A 22,977-nucleotide genomic window follows, 5' to 3' on the forward strand; every position below is an offset into this window, starting at 1 on the left:
CACACACAGACACACACACACAGACGGCCACACACACAGACACACACACATGGACACACGCACACAGACACACACTTGGTCACACACACACGGACACACACGGTCACACACACACTGACACACACACACACAGACGGACACACACACAGACACACACACACAGACACACTGACACACACACACAGACGGCCACACACACAGACACACACACATGGACACACGCACACAGACACACACTTGATCACACACACACGGACACACACACACACACGGTCACACACACGGACACATACACACAGACACACACACGCACACAGACACACACTTGGTCACACACACACTGACACACACACACACGGACACACACGGTCACACACACATACACACACTGACACACACACGGACAAACACAGTGACACTCACACACGTGCGCACTGTACCTTGTACACAGACTCTCCCCCCCCTCACGCACTGTAGCGGGCACGACGCGAGGCGTTGCTTTGACATAAAACCACGCGGCACGACCGCCTTTGTCTCCCCCTAAGTAGACGCCGCTTACTCGTTTATTTAAGGCTGAGTCGACCTCGGGGCGGGCTTGGCGAGGCCCAGGCTGGGCTTGGAAGTCACTCTCGCGCTGTGTGGTGGTGGTTGTTGTTGGTGGTGGTTGTTGTGGTTGTTGTTGGTGGTTGTGGTTGTTGTTGTGGTCACGGCAATTGGCGGGTGTCTCCAAGGGGAGAGACGGAGCGATGGAGAGCGCGGAGGGGAACTCACGAAGGGCGAGCGGCGAAGGGGCGGAGAGCCTCGTGATGACCACAGCGCAACACCAAGACTCAGTGCGTGTGTCTGTGTGTTAGTGTGTGTGTCAGTGTGTGCGTCTGTGTGTGTGTGTGTCTGTGCGTGTGTGTGTTAGTGTGTGTGTGTCAGTGTGTGTGTCTGTGTGTGTGTCAGTGTGTGTGTGTCTGCGTGTGTGTCAGTGTGTGTGTGTGTCAGTGTGTGTGTATCAGTGTGTGTGTCAGTGTGTGTGTCTGTGTGTGTGTCTGTGTGTGTGTGTCTGTGTGTGTGTGTCAGTGCGAGCGGCAATATCTTTTCATCGGTTGCGTAACGCTGTGTGGAAGCTACCTGGTCTGTCGCTCCGCACGAAGCTTCAGGTCTTCTCGGCCACGGTCATTCCCTCCCTTCTCTACGCTTGCGAGACGTGGACCCCCCTGGTGGAGCATCTTCGCCGGTTGGAAACATTTAGGCTGGCCTGCCTACGATCCATCCTGGGTTTAACCAGGCTGGATTGTGTGAGGAGCTCACAAATCCTTGAAAGATCTGGGCAAAGTCCCATCAGTGAGCTCCTCCGGCAGGCAAGGCTGCGTTGGCTGGGTCATGTAGCCCGCATGCCCAGCCACCGCATGCCTAAACAGCTTTTGTTCGGCCGGATCGAGGGGGCTAGACGGGCGCGGCACGGGCTGGAGAAGAGATGGAGTGATGTGGTACAGGAGGACGTGGAGCTGAGTGGACTTGCCGATGACTGGTACCAGCGGTGTCAAGATCGGCCTCAGTGGAGGAGGCTCGTGAAGGACGCTACTGGGCAGTTGGAGGCAGTCACCCTCCAACAACAACGGAGGGCGGAGGAGCGACGCTCACAACAACGAGCGGAGCGCCGGGTGGCTAAAGCACAGCAAGTTGGCACAGTAGGGGGCACAGGTGGTGCATCAGCCAGTCATCTCGGTCATCTCGGTCAGTCGACCAGTGGCACCTGCTGGGTCTGCCCCGTGACCTCCTGCCAGCGGGCTTTCGACACTTCACGTGGCCTCAAGGTGCACTTGGCCTGGCACAAGCATCGTGGTGACGTCACCGCCACTTAGTGGCGAATGGCGGTTGTTGTTGTTGTTGTTGTGTCAGTGCGTGTGCGTGTGTGTGTGTGTGTGTCAGTGTGTGTGTCTGTGTGTGTGTCAGTGTGTGTCAGTGTGTGCGTCTGTGCGTCTGTGTGTGTGTGTCAGTGTGTGTCTGTGTGTGTCAGTGTGTGTGTGTGTAAGTGTGTATGTCAGTGTGTGACTGTGTGTGTGTGTCAGTGTGTGTGTGTGTGTCAGTGTGTGTGTGTCAGTGTGTGTGTGAGTCCGTGTTTCTGTGATTCCGTGTGTGAGAGCAAAAGTTTGTGTGTGTGTGTATTTCCGTGTGTGTGTCTCTGCGTGCGTGATTCCCTGTGTGTGTCTCTGTGTGATTCTGTGTGTGTGTCTATGTGTGATTATGTGTGTGTGAGAGAGTTCAGTTCATCTATTAGGTATAGCCCTGTGAGCCATTCAGCTCTTGAATCGGGTACAACCGCAACAAACAAAAACATGAACAAGAAACATCTTAAAGTGACTACGCGCAACAGAAAAATATAGAAAAAAACAGCAAAGTCTTCCAGAAAAAGCACCGAATATGAATGCTGCGTGCAAAAAAAAATCCCAGTGGGATGCAAGTCAAACAATAACAACCATAAGACAATTTCGATTAAAGTTATCAGTCTATCTTTGTACTACAACAAACAAATATGGCTAAACCAAAACGTTTTCGAAATCACCAAAATAAAGCAATAAAAACAATGCAACAGTGATCATAGGAACTGTGATTCAAATGTAACAATAAACGATATAAATAACATGTACGACCAAACTTTGCAACCATAGCTGGCATCATTAGTCACTCCATAACAGCAGGAGTATCAGTAGGAGTATCAAAAATTGTCAATGCACCTTTAAAGATCAGCACGCTATAATCAAAACTCAACATCATACTTTGCAGCAGTCATCCGGAGCGATACATTTGATTTCAGGCCACTGAATAGCATTGGCAGCTAGGGGTGTACAACTCATCTAGAGCAGTTATGAGTGAGGATTTCATAGGTAGTGATCCAAGTTGCAGTTTATTGGCGATAGCATTCCAGACCCTGGGGGCATCAATAGCAAAAGCCCTTCCTCCAGTATTTGTACGGCAATAGGGAATGTGAAGCTGGGGAATGAGCGAAGACCTTAGGTCACATTTGTTCTTCGAAACAGTCAGGATATCCAGCAGGTAGTCTGCAGATTTTTTTGTAAGTACATCGTGAATAAATAAGATCTGGTGCACAAGCCGTCGATCATTAAGAAATGTTAAGTTTGACCCAATGTAGAGATCGCAGTGGTGGGTCATATATGGGCAGTTCAATGCAAATCTTAAGGCCGAGAGAGTGTGTGTGTGTGAGTCTGTGTGTGTGTGAAATGCTGAGGGAGGGTGGCGTTTGTGCACAGACTGCCCTATATGACATCATAACAACAGTCTGGACCACTGGACGGGTTCCGCAGGACTGGAAGGATGCCCTGGTGGTCCCCCTCTTTAAGAAGGGGGACCGCACAGACTGTAACAACTACAGGGGCATCTCACTCCTCAGTGTGCCGGGTAAGGTCCTGGCAAGGATTATTCAACATCGCCTTGCTAGGCACGCTGAGGAGGGGCTTGCGGAGCCCCAATGCGGTTTCAGGAAAGGGCGGTCCTGCACAGATGCCATATTTTCTGTCCGTCTGCTACAGCAGAGGTGTAGGGAATTCCAAAAAGACCTACATCTCTGCTTTATTGACCTGGTCAAGGCCTATGATACCATCAGTAGGACTGGACTCTGGGTTGTTCTTCGTGCTTTCGGAGTCCCTGACCCTCTGCTCACGATCATTAAGGACCTTCATGATGGTGAGCGGGCCCGGGTAAAACTACGTGGCCGGGAGTCGGAGCCTTTCCCTGTACACCTTGGGGTGCGACAGGGATGTCCTCTGGCTCCCACATTATTTAACATCTATTTTGACCGCGTAGTTCGTGAAGCCTTCAATAGCTGTACCGGGGGAATTTCCGTTTGGTACAGATATAATGGGAGGCTGATCGACGCCCGGGTGCGATCAAGGGATGGCTCCCTATTGGTCAACCACGTTATGTATGCCGATGATTTGGTAATAGCTGCTCATTCAGAAGAGGAGTTGGAGGCGCTGCTGCTGAGACTGGAGCGTGCCACTAAGAGGTGGGGCCTTACCATCAGCCCCACCAAAACCAAGCACCTGCCTGGGTATTTTGTACCATCGGACACTCCACCCCCACAACTCCCAATTGGTGATGGGGCAGTTGTGGAGAGAGTGGAGAGTTTCCCATACCTGGGCAGTGTGCTTATGACCGGCTCCAGTCTATCAGCAGAGGTCTCACTCCGAATCAGTCGAGCGGCAATATCTTTTCATCGGTTGCGTAACGCTGTGTGGAAGCTACCTGGTCTGTCGCTCCGCACGAAGCTTCAGGTCTTCTCGGCCACGGTCATTCCCTCCCTTCTCTACGCTTGCGAGACGTGGACCCCCCTGGTGGAGCATCTTCGCCGGTTGGAAACATTTAGGCTGGCCTGCCTACGATCCATCCTGGGTTTAACCAGGCTGGATTGTGTGAGGAGCTCACAAATCCTTGAAAGATCTGGGCAAAGTCCCATCAGTGAGCTCCTCCGGCAGGCAAGGCTGCGTTAGCTGGGTCATGTAGCCCGCATGCCCAGCCACCGCATGCCTAAACAGCTTTTGTTCGGCCGGATCGAGGGGGCTAGACGGGCGCGGCACGGGCTGGAGAAGAGATGGAGTGATGTGGTACAGGAGGACGTGGAGCTGAGTGGACTTGCCGATGACTGGTACCAGCGGTGTCAAGATCGGCCTCAGTGGAGGAGGCTCGTGAAGGACGCTACTGGGCAGTTGGAGGCAGTCGCCCTCCAACAACAACGGAGGGCGGAGGAGCGACGCTCACAACAACGAGCGGAGCGCCGGGTGGCTAAAGCACAGCAAGTTGGCACAGTAGGGGGCACAGGTGGTGCATCAGCCAGTCATCTCGGTCATCTCGGTCAGTCGACCAGTGGCACCTGGGTCTGCCCCGTGACCTCCTGCCAGCGGGCTTTCGACACTTCACGTGGCCTCAAGGTGCACTTGGCCTGGCACAAGCATCGTGGTGACGTCACCGCCACTTAGTGGCGAATGGCGGTTGTTGTTGTGTGATTCCTTGTGTCTATGTGAGATTCCATGATGTGTATGTCTGTATGTGATTCTGTGTGTGTGTGAGTCCGTGTGTGTCTGTGTGTGTGATAGCGTGCTTGTGTGTGTGTGTGTGATTCCGTATGTGTTTGTCTGCGTGTGACACCATGTATGCGTGTGTCTGTGTGTGTGATTCCATGTGTTGAGAGAGTCTGTGTGTGAGGGTTTGTGTGTGAATCCCGTGTGTGTGTGCAATAATAATATTACATTATATAGCTAAATAACGATTACAGCCTTCTCATGTGCTCGCTAACAGCACTTGCCCCAACAATCTGTTAAGGCTGTAACGGGGTATATTTGTCACGTGGTGAGTTTGACACACCGCTGAGTCGCCCTAGGAGAGGCCCATGACCAGTTCAGATAAATCGTCACTTTTGGTGGCCGTCAGCGCTAACCGCTACACTACCGCTCCCCATCACCACTGGGGAGACAAAGGCGGCCGAGCGTGGTGATGACCACCTCACCCGCCCGCCCGTGTGCCGTGCCGGCCTCAGCTGCTCGCGAACAGCACTTGCCCCAACAGCCTGTTAAGGCTATACGAGGAATCTTTGTCTTTGTGTGTGAATACCTGGTGCGATGTGCGAACATTGCCCTTGGGGAGACAAAGGCGGCCGGGCGTGGTGCTGATCACCCCACCCCCTCGTGTGCCGTGCCAGCCTTCATAGGTGCTACTCGCTGACAGCACTTGCCCCAACAGTGTGTGTAAGGCTACACGGGGGTTCTTTATCCTTGTGTACACGTGTTGCATGCGAGTTCACCGAGGCCCACCAACAGCGTGTTTGTTTGCGGAGCTCAGCCAGGGACAGCTCCGAGTGAGAGTCAACTATCCTTGAAACACGGACCCGTAAGCACCCTCCTACCAACAGCTGTCTTTGAATTCCGCGGTACTCCGTGGCGTGGGCTCCAGATAATAAATTACAAAAAAAATTGTTTTCAACTTGCTACGCGGCGAGGATTCACTCAATCTTGGAGAGAGAACGGCTCAAAAGACGCGAGGAAGAACCACAACAGACGAGCGGTCAGTCAGCAGCAGCAGCAGGAGCAGCAGCAACCACGCGGTGAGCCGGCGTCAAATCATCCCACACGAGGTCTGCGGTCCTCTATATATTGAGGTGTTTTCTGCCAATTGATGAGTGATTACGTGTGGGAGAAAGCCGGGGCATCCGAGGGAAGGAAAAAAAACGACGCGTGCGAGGGTGCAGCACTCTATCCCATACAGAGGGAACAGGTGGAGTTCACATTTTTTGCTGTACCCGCCGTCTTCACGCATTCAAGCCAGGGCACGGCACGCATCTACGACACTTCTTTCGCACCGTACGTAGGCGCACGTCCTCCGCCCGCCCAGGAACGCGAAGGGAGTTGAACAACAACAACAACAAACGCGTCGTTGAGTCCATAAACCTGGGCTGCTACCTCCACGGCGCTGGATTAAAAAGGCGCCGCCACCGGCCGGCAGTTTTTGTTTGTTTGATCTGCGCGAGCGGAAAGAGAGAAGGAGCGAGAGAGGCGTTCATGTTCTTGGTTCTTTCGGTAAAGTCACGTAGAAGGGAAATAATAAAATAATAAACATATTAAACAATAAAAAATTATCACGACGTTTCGACTGCAACACAAGCAATCATCATCAGGTGTGAAATCCACAGCAACATTTTGTTTTTCAAATGTTCTGGCTATGGATTTCACACCTGATGACGATTGCTTGTGTTGCAGTCGAAACGTCGTGATAATGTTTTTATTGTTTTATATTTTTATTATTTTATTATTTGTCTTTTACGTGGCTTTACCGAAAGAACCAAGAATATGAATCCCTGCAGTCACGAAAGCTTTAAATCAAAATTTGAGAGAGGCGTTGTTGAAGCCTCTGGCAACGACGACGCACTATCCGTGCCGGATTATCCTAGTAGCAAAAGTAGCTACATATGTAGTAGCTACGGGCCCCGCACTTTCAAAGGCAACCGCGCTAAATGCTTCCAAGCTATCAATTCCGGTTCAGTGAATCTGCACTTGCTCGATTACCATAGCACTATACTGCCTTCAACTTTTATGAACGACTGAGTGTTTAAGGTTAGCGATTTGTCGTATTATCTGGCTGTATAGCAAATGAAGAAAATACAATTACTTTACTTTGCAAGTTAAAATTTTGTGTTTTCACGTGTTTTTTTCGGGCCCCTTTATAACATATCCTACAGGCCCCGCACTGCGCGCTATCCGGAGTGCGGTCGGGAGATCCTTTGCTGTGCCCATCCCATCAGCCGCGTCCGTGCGTCCGTCCCCCGTCTGTCTGCGCGCAGCGAATAAAACCGCACAACAAATCCCGCCTCGCTCGTTCGTTCGATCACTCACTCATCCCACCGCGCGCTCTCTTTCTCTCTCTCCGTCCCTCCCAGCCTCGAGCAAAACACGAGTTTGCTTCGCCTTGAAGATTACATAAAGGTCACGCGTCTGCTACAGAGAGCCACGAGGGGGGTAAGCGAGCGGCGGGGGGGGGGCGTTTGTTTCTGCACCCACGCGAGTTTCAGGGGTGTGTGGGTCTCCTGGGCAGAGGTCGCAACCGGGTACCCGATACCCGTACCCTACCCGATACCCGGCTACCGTGTAGCCGTTTGCGACCCTGGTGCGGCCGGGTACGGGTACGGGTAGGCCGTGAGTCACTGGTAAGTGGCCGTTTGTCACTCATTTCGGGTAAGGTACGGGTAGGGTACCCATTTGCGATCCTGGTGCGGCCGGGTACGGGTAAGGAATCAAAACCCGTTTGCGACCTCTGCTCCTGTGTGGACGAGCAAACAAACACGCGGCCAAACCAGCGGCGACGGTGCAGCAGCTACTCAAATCGAGCTGCCAATACTAGCTCGGTGCACAGGGATTTGTCATAATCTACGAGCTCGACAAACTGACTCGCGGCCACAACTTGCTATTCATTATTATTTGTTCAAATACGTGAAACAACGAGATCAGTGGTTCTTAACCTTTCAGCGAGGGCATCTCGCACCCCCATTGTGCACCCCAGGTTAAATCCCACTGAACTAGATAATATGTGAATTTCTTTAATTTTGATTTACAGCTTTCGTGACTGCAGGGATTCATATTCTTGGTTCTTTCGTTAAAGTCACGTAGAAGGGAAATAATAAAATAAAAAATATATTAAAACAATAAAATTATCACGACGTTTCGACTGCAACACAAGCAATCATCATCAGGCTTGAAATCCACATCAAGAGCATGTTCTTGCTGTGGATTTCACACCTGATGACCTGGGTTAGATAACGAACAATGCGACACGTCATCATCATGAGCCATGATCAATCCATTGCTGGACGAAAGGCCTCCCCAAGCAGTCGCTATTTATCCTAAGACCCTGCGATGTAACCGTCTCTACCCGTAGCTCGCGCACGTGGAGCCGAATTCCATCGCTCCATCTCCTCGATTCTGACGTCCTCTCTCGCACGCGTCACATCGCGGGCTGCTCCGTCAATGCGATTCCGTTAACGCCATTCTAGGAAAGTGTCGCCCGATGAAGCCGTTTGTAATTGCCGGCGAAACTTCACGGCGCTCAACAAATTGTAAGTGTTCGTGTGTTTTGCTCTCCAACACAGCGGGGTGCTGAAGTAGTAACTAATGGGCACGTTCTGTTATTACACGCTTTCATTTAACTCACTCTGTCTGTTGTTGTTGTTGTCGTTGTTGTTGTCATTGTTGTATCCTCAAATCTTGTAACTCAATTTTAACCCACTTCCCAATGTGGTATCGACTGCAAACTTGGTATACTTATGTCAAACTGATGACAACACTATATTCTATCATAAAACATAAAATAAACATATTTTTAAAACGTTCTTTTTTATATTTAATGTTTCGGCTTGGGTCTAATTGTCCACGCTCAACTTACGTTGGCCATAATTGGCCACGGTACCTTACATTATGTGCAAGCTTCGGGGCCACTTCCTGGAGCCGTGGATTTCTTCCATTTCTAGTACATTTCATAAAATCGTGTTTTAAAAAAAGTTTTTTTAAACATTACTTATTTACGTGACAAACCTGTCGAAATTCCCTGCGCCGTGATCTAAGCTAAGGAAAAAGTAAAATGTTGTTACCGTGACACATTCTGTCAGACTCGTGGCTGAGCATTGCTGGCGTCCCGTGGCAAGGTGCCACCATCAAGCCCTCCCCCAACCCGCTTCGGCCTCATCTGGTGCGGCGTCGGCACCGCCCCATCAAACACTTTTGAAACCTTGAAAACAACCCAGCTGCTTGCCTTCGGTTTTTGTTTGTCCGGCAAAACCGGCCACGTCGCGGTGTTCTGCATTTCAAGTCCCGTGGGGTCACTGACGGCCCCTCGTGACCACTTAGTGCTGCCCCTGACGACGACGTGTGGCCTCCCCGCAACACACAAAGAGTGAAAACACCCCCCCCCTCTTCCATCATCATCGTGCTGCTGTCAAACCCAACAATGGTTTCGAATTGTGCGGCTGGGCCCTCCATGCTGACGATGTCTTATCGGTGAAAGTGGCACCCTTCCGCCCCCCCACCCACCCCCCACTCTGAAACACAGCGCAACACGATAGGAGCCACTCTTTGGTTATTTCGGTAAAGTGACGTATAAAGAGAAAATAATAAATTAAATACTAGCATACGACGTTTCGATTGCAACACAAGCAATCATCATCAGGTATAAATGAAATAGAAACACAAATCTAGTATACTTAGAAATGTCATGTAATACAACAGAGAGTCGGATAATATAACAGTCAACACCCTACCTGGTTGATTGCAGTTCTTCCTGAGAATGCTAAATTTGAGAGAGAGATAAAACACAGAACCAGAGACATATAGACAGACATATAAGTAGAGACAGATATCACAGAGATACATAGAGAGAGAGAGAGAGACGTACATAGGCACACAGAGAAACCACGTCTCTGTGTCGAGGCCTTAAATAGAGAGAGGGGGCGGGGGCGGAGAGAGAGGGAGGGGTTAGAGAAATTAGCATGTCAATGAGTCAGTGAGTGGCACGCTGCCACTAAGTACGCTAGGAGCCACCGACTCCCCCTAATCCCCCCCCACCTCCGCCCCACATTTCAGGAGGGACACACCGTTGCGGCCGCCACCACTGCGGCCCCACCGTTGCTACGGCACTGAGGGAGTGTCTCCGCCCGCCACTCCACCCCAACGAGTGCGGTGTTTGGTAGCGAAAGTCTCATGAAGATTCATCATCGAGAGGCTCGAGGAGAGGTCGTGGATCGATGAGGCTAACCCCACCCTCCCTCCCTCCCACACGAGTTGCAGAATTCGCGGAAAAGGTTGCGGCCGGGGCTGGGCCCGCGTGTTTTGTCTTCGCAGCTCTCAGGGGTTTTGTTTATTTATTTCAAAAAAATGTGTATTTGCTTCTTCTTCTTACACGCGTTTAGATGGTCGCATGAGGTTGAGCGGACCTAGGGGAAGCGCTGCATCGGTACGGAATCGGGAATTCGACCCCAATTAAATGTCTCGCCTCGTAAGCTCAGCGCGTTAACCAGTGCGTTGGGTCTGCACGCACAGGCTCACACTGATACACAAAGACAAAGATCCTCCCGTATAGCCTTCACAGACTGTTGCGGCAAGTGCTGTTCGCGAGCACCTATGAAGGCCGGAATGGCACACGATGGGGTGGGTTGGTGGCCAGCGCCACGCCCGGCCGCCACACACTCACTCACTCACACACTCACACACTCACACACTCACTCACTCACACACTCACTCACTCACACACACTCACTCACACACTCACACACTCACTCACTCACACACTCACTCACTCACACACTCAATCACTCACACACTCACTCACTCACACACTCACTCACTCACACACTCACTCACTCACACACTCACTCACACACTCACTCACTCACTCACACACTCACTCACACACTCAAAGACACTCAAAGACACTCAAAGACAAAGATCCCCCGTATAGCCTTAACAGACTGTAGGGGCAAGTGCTGTTAGCGAGCACCTATGAAGGCCGGAACGGTACACGAGGGGGTGGGTGGCCAGCACCACGCCCGACCGCCTTTGTCTCCCTAGTGGCAATGTTTACACACCGCACCAGGTACTCATTTGAGGCTGAGTCGACCTAGGGGAGGCCCGGGACCGGTTCAGATAATCGTCACTGGTGTTGGCCGTGAGCGGGAATCGAACTCGTGTCGCCGGGTTCATAGCGCAGCGCGCTAACCGCTGCACTATCGCTCCCCACACTCACACACTCACTCACACTCACTCACGCACACACTCACACACACACTCACACACACTCACTCACACACTCACACACACTCACTCACACTCACTCACTCACACACTCACTCACACTCACACACTCACACTCACTCACTCACACTCACTCACTCACACTCACTCACTCACACACTCACACACACTCACTCACTCTCTCTCTTCGCGCTCTCAAGCATGCCGACATCGCCGCTCGCTCTCCCCGGGGCCTCTGGCAGCGCCAGAGCTTAAATCGCCTGCGATGCGAGAGGAGGAGGGGGGGGGTTGTATATTTTAGGATGTGATGCGATGGGATGTGATGTGTGATGGGATGTGATGTGTGATGGGGATGAGGAAGTGGTGGTGGGGGAGGGGAGATATGAGGTGATGGGAGTAACAGGTGGAGGTAAGTGTACAAGTCGCCCTGTGGATGTTGCTGATGATGATGCCCATTTGGAGGATGAAATGAGACGAGAGATGAGGAGGATTGGGAGCGGCACGTGTTGTGTCAGTCGTACTCTGGTTGACGATGATTGCAATGATGATGAGGAAGAGGAGGCGATGTAGGGAGGGAACGATGCGGATAGATGAAGATGTGGATGAAGCAAGTGCTGTTCCTATCGTGTGCCATGGACGATGATGCTGCTGCTGATGATGATGACGATGATGACGATGGTATCGACGATCGTGGTGCTGCTTGTAATGAGAAGAAATGTCGGAGCGGTCGGATGGGAGCGAGCGAGAGTTTAGTTTGGGGGGGGTGGGTAGAGAATCTGGGAGAGAGAGAGAGAGAGGGGAGGGAGGGGGTGGTGGTGGGAGGATGAGGAGGGGGGAGGGAGGAGGAGTGGGAGGAGGGAGGGTGGAGTGAGTGCGTGGTTGGACAAGGCGAGCTCAGCCTCGGCGATAAACGCAGGATCCTCCGTCGCCACTCGCTCGCTGCTGCTGCTGCTGTCCCGTCTCTCGCCGCCGTCTCTCTCTGCTCTCTGCTCTGCGCGCGCGCACACACACACACCAAACACACACCAAACACACACCACACACACACCACACACACACCACACACACTACACACACCACACACACACCACACACCACACACACACCACACACACACCACACACACCCCTACACACACCACATACACACATCACCACACACCACACACACACCACACACACACCACACACCACACTACACACCACCCACACACTACACACACCACCCACACACTACACACACCACCCACACACACACACCTACACACACATACCTACACACACACCCCTACATACACACACCACCCCACACACACCACACACACTACACACCACACACACACACAAACTACACACACACTACACACCACACACTACACACTACCCCACACACACCACACACACACCACACACACACACACTACACACCACACACACACCCCACACACACCACACACACACCACACCACCCACACACACCACACACACCACACACACACCACACCACCCCACACACACCACACACACACACCACACACACACACCACACACACCACACACACACACCACACACACACACACACCACACACCACACACACACCTACACACACCCCACACGGCGGCGGGGATGATGCGGTCCTACTCATCCTCACGCGCGGCCGCATAGGAGAGGTGAGTTCGGTGCACGCAGCCCCCCACACGGACCAGCCAGCCCCCCACACCGACCAGCCAGCCCCCCACACGGACCAGCCAGCCCCCCACACGGACCAGCCAGCCCCCCACACGACCCAGCCAGCCCCCCACACGGACCAGCCAGCCCCCCACACGGACCAGCCAGCCCCCCACACGGACCAGCCAGCCCCCCACACGACCCAGCCAGCCCCCCACACGGACCAGCCAGCCCCCCACACGACCCAGCCAGCCCCCCACACGACCCAGCCAGCCCCCCACACGGACCAGGCCAGCCCCCCACACGGACCAGCCAGCCCCCCACACGGACCAGCCAGCCCCCCACACGACCCAGCCAGCCCCCCACACGGACCAGCCAGCCCCCCACACGATCCAGCCAGCCCCCCACACGATCCAGCCAGCCCCCCACACGGACCAGCCAGCCCCCCACAGGACCAGCCAGCCCCCCACACGGACCAGACAGCCCCCCACACGCACCAGCCAGCCCCCCACACGACCCAGCCAGCCCCCCACACGACCCAGCCAGCCCCCCACACGGACCAGCCAGCCCCCCACACGGACCAGACAGCCCCCCACACGGACCAGCCAGCCCCCCACACGGACCAGGCCAGCCCCCCACACGGACCAGACAGCCCCCCACACGGACCAGCCAGCCCCCCACACGACCCAGCCAGCCCCCCACACGGACCAGCCAGCCCCCCACACGATCCAGCCAGCCCCCCACACGGACCAGCCAGCCCCCCACACGAACCCGCCAGCCCCCCACACGAACCCGCCAGCGAACCCGCAGCGGAGCTCCGAGTGAGTGGAGAGCAGCGGAGGAGGGGACGCACACACACACACAGACACACACACAGACACACAGACACACACACACAGACACACACACACAGACACACACACACAGACACACACACAGACACACACACACAGACACACACACAGACAGCGGCGGCGCGTGCGGGTGTGTGTGTGTAGGGGTGTGATTGTGTGGGGGTGTGTGTGTGTTTGTAGGGATAGTGTGTACAGGGGTGTGATTGTGTAGGGGTGTGTGGATGGTTGTGTGTGTGTAGGGGAGCGGTAGTGTAGCGGTTAGCGCACTGCGCTACAAACCCGACGACACGAGTTCGATTCCCGCTCACGGCCAACACCGGTGACGATTATATTCATCTTTGCCGGTCCTGGGCCTCCCCTAGGTCGACTCAGCATCAAATGAGTACCTGGAGCGGTGTGTAAACATCGCTACTGGGGAGACAAAGGCGGCCGGGCGTGGTGCTGGCCACCCACCCCCTCGTGTGCCGTGCCGGCCTTCGTAGGTGCTCGCTAACAGCGCTCGCCCCAACAGTCTGTTACAGGCTACACGGGGAGATCTTTGACTTGTGATGGTTAGCGCACTGCAACTACGCACCCGGCCACTGGAAGTCTGTTCAGGCTCTACGGGATATATTTTGTTATTGTTGTTGCGAGATATTACATGTTTACTGGCAGACGGTAAGTGTGGGGAGACCCGGCGGCGTAGTGGTTAGCCCACTACGCTGCAAAAACCCTCACGACCAGTAACGAATATTTGAACCCGAGCCGTCCTCGAGGTCGACTCAGCCACAAATGAGCTTTGTGCAGCGTCAACATGATTGGGGAGACAAAGGCGGCCGGGGGAGCTTTGTCTCTGTCGGCATGTGTGCGTTTGCATCTGTATATGCGGGTGTTGTCTGAGTGGGTACGGGGAGCGGTGGTGCAGTGGTTAGCGCACTGCACTATGAACGTGGCGCTCATTCCCGGCAACACGGCGAACATCAGAGTGATATTGATCCTGTCCATTGACGTCCCTAGGGTCGACTCAGCCTCAAATGAGCAACCTGGTTCAGCCTCATCATCATCAGTGGGGAGACAAAAGCCTTCATATGTGCTCGCAAACGGCACTTGCCCCAACAACCTTATAAAGGCTTATACGGGAGATCTTTATCTGTGTTCGTATGATTATGAATGATTGGGACGATGTTGGCCCCCACCTACCCCCCCTCCCATCTCGTGTGCTTTAATAGGTGCTCGCTAACAGGCACTTTCCCCAACGGTCTGTTAAGGCTATACGGGGGATCTTTGTCTTTGTGTGAACGTGTGCGCATCGGCGTGCGTGCGAACGCTGCATGAGTGTGTTTTCGAGGATGTCTGTAGATACCTGTGTAATGATGTGGGGAGCGGTGGTGTAGCGGTTAGCGCGCTGCGCTACGAACCTGGCGACCCGGGTTCGATTCCCGCTCACGGTCAACACCGGTGACGATTATCTGAACCGGTCCTGGGCCTCGCCTAGGTCGGCTCAGCCTCAAATGAGTACCTGGTGCGGTGTGTAAACATCGCCACTGGGGAGACAAAGGCGGCCGGGCGTGGTGTTGGCCACCCACCTCCTTGTGTGCAGTTCTGGCCTTCATAGGTGCTCGCTAACAGCACTTGCCCCAACAGTCTGTTAAGGCTATACGGGGGAACTTTTTCTTTGAATGCTTATGTCTCTGTGCTTGTATGTGGCTATCAATACCAGTGACGATTATCTGACCCGGTCCTGGGCCTCCCCCAGGTTGACTCAGCCTCAAATGAGTAGCTGGTGCGGTGTGTAAACATCGCCACTGGGGAGACAAAGGCGGCCGGGTGTGGTGCTGAAAATCCACCAGCTCGTACGCCATCCCGGCCTTCATAGGTGCTCGCTAACTGCACTTGCCCCGACAGTCTGTTACAGGCTATACGGGGGATATGTATATTTGTGTATAAGTATGACCGCGTGTGTGGAGAGATTACGAATTGCTTAACGCGCTGCGTTTCCAAGGCGCGATATTTAATTGCGGTTGAAGTCCCGATCCGTGACTAGGCTGTGCCTCACCCTAGGTCCACTCAGCCTGAAACGAATTTTTTTAAACCTGTGCGTAAATATGAGCGCCTGTGGAGAGCGTGAAGCTGACCACACACACCACCCCTTTTCTGCGCCGTCGATAACCTTAATAGGTGCTCACGAACACCATTTGCCCCAAAAACAGTCCGTCACGTTCTCACAGGGTAATGTTGCATCACATTAACGATTCGATTATATAATGTATGACGCAATGCCAGGTTCAGATCGCATCGTTCATTGTTTTGCTCAAAAAGCAAGTTCTGTCCAACCCCAGTCGTAGATTTATTCATGAGTCCAGTCAAAAATGTATTGTAGTCATCTCTGGTTTAAATTGAGATCCCATTCCCTGTATAACTCACGAATCCTCCGCCATTCCCAAGTCAAGGGTCGTAGATACTGACCCAGGAAGCATATCTTGAAAACTCGAGCCAATCAACAATTTTAATCATCATTTTCATTCTCAGTGAACCATAATTAGTGAAGTTGCACTACATTGATTTTGGAAGCATTTTGGCAATGTTATCATTTGTCCCGTCTACTGTCTACCTCCGTATATCGCTCCGTCTGTATCTCCTTTGCTCCGTCTCTGTCTCCCCTGTCTCGCTTGTCTATCTCTTTGTCCACCTCTTCCATCGACCTCGCAACCGTCTATAAATCCGTCGATCTCTGACTCTCCCTACCAAGCTTTCGTGACTGCAAGGAATCATATTCTTAGGTGTTTTCGGTAAAGTCACGTAGGTAAAACATCAAAATTAATAAAAATAACCTACCAACTTGCTCCTCTCGTTCAGTCGCTACACATCCCTCCGTCTGTCTCTGTCCACGTGTATTGCCCTTCTTTTTCTCTCCGTCTCTATTTCATCATATAAATAATATCTATTTTTACCTATCTCCAAGTCTCTGTATTTATTTCTATCGCTTCCTCTACCTCCCATCTCTCTCTCTCTCTCTCCCTCCGTCTGTCTCCCAGATCACCAGCGCAATTAGTGAGAAAACTGCCGCGTCTGACGCGAGCGACTTCGCGGCTCTGCACGGCGGCATCTTCCGACTGCACCCGACAGAATCCGCACCACCACCACCGGCAGCAGCAGCGGCTTGACAGAAGCTCCCATATTCATAATGATGCTGAGCAATTGTGATTCAAATTTCGACCGTGATTTTTGTTTTGTTTTGAAGACGCGTCCAACGACGGGAGTGAGTGTGCTGGGGGATTTTGTTTTTGTTTCACGGAATCACGCTGTGTTTAATTAAGGTGAATAATTGCTCAAATAGATTCAGTTCCCCCCATGCTCGGTGCCTAAGAGCCAAACGAGCCGAAACGCGCCCGGTCTCGCCAGATGTCAGAAGCTAAGCAGGAGTTTGAGCCTGGCTTGTGTCTGGGTGGGCTACCAGCAGGCACAAGCAGCAGCCCGCTGTGGTGGCTACGTAGTAGACGCCAGAGGGCAGTGCAGCACATTCTATCGTTGTACTGTACTTCTATGATGCCACCACGTCGAACGCTCCCCGTCCTCCAACCCGCACTGACCAGCGTGGTGAAGTATGGTCGAATAACCCAACACGCCGTGGGGGATGCCCTCATCCAGCAAGGCTGTGGGGAGCGGTGGCGCAGTAATCGGCGCACCGTGCGATGTGACTCTGGGAGACGGGAGAGTCCCCGAACTCACGGCTAACATCAGTGGCGAGTGATGTTCGGACCAGACCGGTGAAGTATGGTCAAACAACTCCCGCGACGGACACGGCGTGGGGGGGGGGGGGTGTTATCATACCCATGTGTGCAAGGGGAATTAAAACTGAAACATCCGCACAGATAGATTCAATAACCCATTGCTGTAGCTGTTTCGCAACTCAATACCGCAACACCTGGCATTCATTCCCAGTGCCATGTGTGCCTTCGTGTTTAAATTTGTTTTTATAGTTGACCATACTTCACCACGCTTGTTAGTATTCGTTGGTAAAGAAGCGGGTGGCCTGCTGATGTTAGCTGTGGCCTGGAGTCGAACTCGGGTGGGTTGGTTGGCAGGGGGTCATGTGGCCATAACCGCGCAAGTGCGCTAACCGCTGCGCCACAGTTCCGCGCCGCAATTAATACGTACAACACCGTCTTCGCACGGGCGGCATTAACATAATTTAAATGCATACATTACCAATCAACAGATGCGCTCATCCAGTAATAGGCTAATTTGCATGCGCGTTCTGAATTCTGGCGTGCCGAGATAACTTTTTGGGGGGACGAAGGGGGAGGGTGGAGGTCTATGTCGAGAACCACACTGGGAGGACACGTGGATTATGGAACACGGGGCGAGTGAATAATATCATCATCCACACTCTTTAAATTATAAGCAGGAGTCCTCGGGTGAACACCAACCCTTCTGTTTGCCGTGCGAGGCCTTTAATAGGTGCTCGCTAACTTGCTCCCACAGTCTGTTGAGGCTATACGGGGGGGAGGGTTGGTGGAATCTTTGTTGTGATTATGAAGACGATTAACAATTAAACGGAAAGCTAGTGCATTTAACCAGGTGATAGCCCATGAATGTGATTTAGCATTCATGAGCTCTCCCACACTCGGAGAACCTTGAGAAATGGAGCCGCTTCCTCCTCCTCCTCCTCCGCCACACTCGCTATTATTTATGCATGAACGCAATTTATTTACGGGGTCATTTTTTTTGTAAGTGTGCCACTGCGGTAGTGACGTACGGCTACAAAGACAACAATCCCCTCCGTGTAGCCTTCACAAACTGTTGGGGCAAGGGCTGTTTGCGAGCAGCACCGAGTGAAGACCGGCACGAGGAACTGCGTGGCCGGCAACCTCGCACCGGCCAGCTTTGTCTGCCCAGAGGGCCATGTTTACACATCGTGCCAGGTACTCATTTGAGGCCGAGTCGACCTAGGGGAGGCCCAGGACTGGTTTCAGATAATCGTCACTCAAGTTGGTTGCCGTGAGCGGGATTCGAACTCGGGTGGCCGGGTTCGTCGCGCGGCGTGCTAACCGCTGCACCACCGCTCATTCTTACACACGCACACACGCCCATTCAGCTGGGTTCTATCAGGGTCGGTGATTCAGAAAAAAAACAATCTATGCCTGCATCCGGCCCACCACATCCAGTATACGACTGTGAGTTACAACTGAATTGCAGATTAAAACACAGCCACTGTCCACATTTCTTTGATTAATCGAGAAAAGCTCTTAAAATATCACGGTGGTGTCGGATGTGCTCGAGTCAAACTGATATTTGCATCCTTTGCTGGGATGGTGATGGGGCATTCATTGCTTGTGGACGTGTAACACGCACACAAATGGACTTTTGCCATAAATAAGCCACATTTTAAAAAAAAAGCTGCAGATATCATTACCATCAAAATGACGCCTCTCTTTTTCTCTGTGCTTTTTCAAAGACGTCGGCAATCACGACCTTCCTCGCATTCATCTCTGCGCGTGATGTTTACTCAAGAACTTTGCATCGGACACGCCTCCCTGTTGCATCCAGTGGGTAAAATGGCTTGTGGTGTAACTCGATTCGCAGTCTTCCTGGAATGTTCCCAGTCAAAACCACATTCAGTCTCTTGTTTTCTCATTACATATCCAAGAAATCTCACTTTACCTGTATCATTAAAAAACAAAATCCCATTCCTGTTATGTACCCTTCTGCTATCTGTAATTTTTTTTATATCACTTATCTTGTGTCTGCCCATGAAATGTTTAACTTCCTTTTTTAAAACCACGTTCTGTTGCTTCTCGTTTGCTCTGCAGCGTTATTGTCATTGTCCAGCTTTGATATCCACACAGATGAGGTCAGACCACGCGTAACACTGCAGTTGGTTGGCCTAAGTTGTGGAACTGCCCAGAATAAAACATTTTAAAAAGATTGGACTGTCAATAGTATTTCAGAGGGTGCTCTGAAAATATGGATAGGTATTTATTTGAACAAATAATGTGGCTTATCACGTTTTTGAAACTCTCCAAACGACACACTCACGGTTTCGTAGCGTGAACAACTCTCATTCGCTCTGAGTTACGGGGACAGAGAGTGCACAAGTCACACATTTAGCCAGAGCTGTTAAGGTCACCGATCAGAAATACGCCGGTGCAAGTTGAATATAAATATTCACTCTCTACGTATCTCAGTCGCTTTAGCATTAACGGCCATTTGGAAATCTCTCGGAGCAGTCGGTCACTCCGTGTGTTAGAGAAACGGCCTGCGAAAGCATATATCAAAGAACTACTCCTGAGATAACTTGCTGTGGCTTTTTTTTTTATAGCCACGCATTCGAGGATGCTAAACTCTCCCACGCGCCTTGCGTGTATGTATGTTGAACTTCTTTTGCACCGTTGTGCAACTACCCACGCTAATTATTGTCGCATGGCAGTCAAACCGTTACCAATTAATCATCTAAGCTGGACTTTAGCCAAATTAATTGAAAACCTAAATTTAATGTGACGGGGGCTTTTGTGTGTGTGTGCAGTCATTGGTGAATGGGCTTAGAATATCAACTCGCTACACTTTGAGAAACCCGCTGTAATCGCAGTAGAGCGGTGACCTGAACCCCGGACCTGAACCCAGGCTTTCTCAGCAGTGTTGGCGCGGTGTCTCCACCCCCTCTTGACTCACGCGGTCACCCTCTCACCCAAACCGACAATTTTATCGATGGTCACAGTTACCGTATTCTCCGGATTCAAAGACACTCGGGAGAGTACGACACCCACTGCAAATTAATTAAAAAAACGTGCACAGTGCCAATAATATGGTCTAAACAAATCTGATCGAACAACAACAACACCACCGTTCGCTACTTAAGTGGCGGTACCGTCGACTACTGCGCTTGTGCCAGGCTAGGATGCACACGCACACCTACCGGATGACCCATCTCTTCCCCAAGGTGTGTTGTGATATGTTGAGGGGTGAGTGGGTGGGGAAGGGGCTGGGGGGGGGGATGCGCAATTATCATAAGAATGCGGGAGAGTGCAATCTGTGCTGCATTTCGCAGTGGCTAAATTAGCCGGACCTGTTCGGATACGTTACATTCCTAGCCCCAGCAAAGGGAATGATGGCTCTCCGGAGGCTTTCCCGGGCTTCACGGGACACAAACACCGCACTCGTTCCATTCCGCCCACTCACCCAGTTCGCAGAGCAGCTGCAGATCTGAGCAGCAGAGGGCAGTGTCAATAAATCCACCGTTGTACTGAACCGACATGCGTCCCCCACGTCTGTGCATCACGCGTGCGCGCACCGACCAGCGTGGGTTGAACTCTGGCCAGATGTCTAATCCAGCAGTGGAGTGAGGCACGAGAGGGTACCGATGGGGGGGGGGGGACGTTAAAGACGCACGCGAGACGAGCTCCTGGTAGCGATTTTTGTTTTGCGTCGTAAAGCAAAATGGAATGGACAATATTAAAATGTTAACGTTGTGCTCAGCAATTACGTGATGTATGTTGCGGGGTGGGTTTTTTTTTCTTCCTTTCTCCATTTGCGAGAGATAATTAAGTGCAGTGGGCTGTAGCGGTGTATAAATAAAGGATATTGGCGAAGTAAATAATTCAGGTTTGTTACGCGGCCACAGGCCCCGACCGAGGCAATTGCCTCTGAACTCGCCCAGTCAAAGGATTAATTTCGGAAAGCGTGAACCCATAATTCGTCTCGTCGGACCCCGAACTCACTCCACCGCACCACAGCAGCGACACGTCCGCACGTCGCCGCACTCGCGAGCACGACACGAAGACGAAGAGACACAGCCCACGAATGGCCTCAACAGACAGACTGCGGGGAGGGAGGGGCAAGCGCCGTTAGCGAGCAGCACCGATGAAGGCCGACACGGCACGCGAGGCCACCACCACGCCCCTTGTCTCTCCCAGTGGCGATGTTTATTTACACACCGCACAGGGTGCTCATTTGAGGCTGAGTCGACCTGGGGGGGGGGGATGGAGGCCCACAGACCAGTTCACCGATGTTTGCCGTCGGCTGGAATTGAATTCGGTTCGCCGGATCGCCACTGCACTTCCCACTCCTCACTCACACCCCGACACAAAAACTAAATATCCCCCGTATCGCCTGAACGGACCATTGGGTCCCGTGCTGTTTGTGAGCGCCTTATACAGTACTCGCACACCAATACAGACACGCGTCCCTGTACTCACCCACACACGCGCATTCCTATAACCAATACTCTCCTCCTATGATGCAATGCACAGGGTCTCACGGCCAGAAGAGTCAGGCTTATTACAGATCGCCTCTTAAACACTGTCATCCCAAACACTCTCACCATAGAGCTCCCTCCCTCCTCTCCCCCCTACACGTCTCCCCTTCGCCTCTTCCCACACCCCTCCGTATCAACCTGGTCGTGTTCGGGAATGGGTCCCCAGTGAACCACAACACCGCTCCATCTGCAATCGACAGAGCGAGCCGGGCAGTGGAGCGAAAGAGCCGGGTGAGTTCATTCCCTTGCTAACAGCCCTGAGCCAGTGGTGGCAATTCCACATTACTATGGCAAGACCTGAGTACGATTTACGGCCACGGCTAACATCAGTGGCGGATATCTGAACCGGGGAGACAAAGGCGGCCAGGCGTGGATTTGGCCACACCGCCCGCGTCACGCACGCGCCGCGTCTCGGCGGCCTTCATCGCCGGTGCTCGCTAACAAACAGCCTCCCTTGTCCGCAAGTCTGTTGAAGGCTACACGGGGCATCTTTGTCTTCTTCTTGTTGTCGTGCCTTTATATTTTATCTCCCGGCCGCCTCATTTTCTCAGGCATCGCTCGCCGGGGGTAATGGACAATCGAGAGGTGACGTGGGCGCGCGTGCGTGTGTGTGTGTGTGTGCCTGTGTGTGTGTGTCTGCGTGTGTGTGTCTGTCTGTCTGTCTGTGCGTGTCTCGCTATCCCTGGCGATTCGTCAAGATAACCAGTGACGTTTCCAACCGCCTCATAATGGGGATACTGATAGCGACCTACAGAGATAACAAATACAAAGCCCCCCCCCCACCCCGTATAGCCTTAGCACACTGTTGGGGCAAGTGCTGTTAGCGAGTAGCACCCATGAGGGCCGGCCAGCACGGCACACGAGGGAGTGGTTTGGTCAATATCACGCCCGGCCGCCTTTGGCTCCCGAGTGGCGATGATTACACGT

At 52.6% G+C, this 22,977-nt stretch overlaps 2 protein-coding genes across 7 annotated transcripts in view; one reads left to right on the forward strand and one right to left on the reverse strand.

Moving 5' to 3' along the window:
* Window positions 1-1,765, reverse strand: part of MTERF2 (mitochondrial transcription termination factor 2) — a 31,408-nt gene extending 29,643 nt beyond the window's left edge. For 4 of the 6 annotated variants that reach the window (XR_009756032.1, XR_009756030.1, XR_009756031.1 and 1 more), the window contains exon 1: window positions 1,120-1,765. The gene's annotated coding sequence lies outside the window, so the exon portion shown is untranslated. Of the gene's footprint in view, window positions 1-559; window positions 883-1,119 lie in introns of those variants that run through there. The other 2 variants (XM_061564327.1, XM_061564328.1) reach the window with 2 other exon arrangements.
* A 10,454-nt stretch (window positions 1,766-12,219) lies between these two features.
* Window positions 12,220-22,977, forward strand: part of CHST1 (carbohydrate sulfotransferase 1) — a 33,542-nt gene continuing 22,784 nt past the window's right edge. The window contains 2 exon segments of the mRNA XM_061564330.1: window positions 12,220-12,965; window positions 19,255-19,345. Of these exon segments, the coding sequence (XP_061420314.1) occupies window positions 19,298-19,345 (48 nt within the window). The 5' untranslated portion in view covers window positions 12,220-12,965; window positions 19,255-19,297.

The sequence above is a fragment of the Lethenteron reissneri genome, chromosome 33 (assembly GCF_015708825.2).
Source record: "Lethenteron reissneri isolate LAM-NWPU_2019-01 chromosome 33, ASM1570882v1, whole genome shotgun sequence".
Classification (NCBI taxonomy): Eukaryota; Metazoa; Chordata; class Hyperoartia; order Petromyzontiformes; family Petromyzontidae; genus Lethenteron; species Lethenteron reissneri.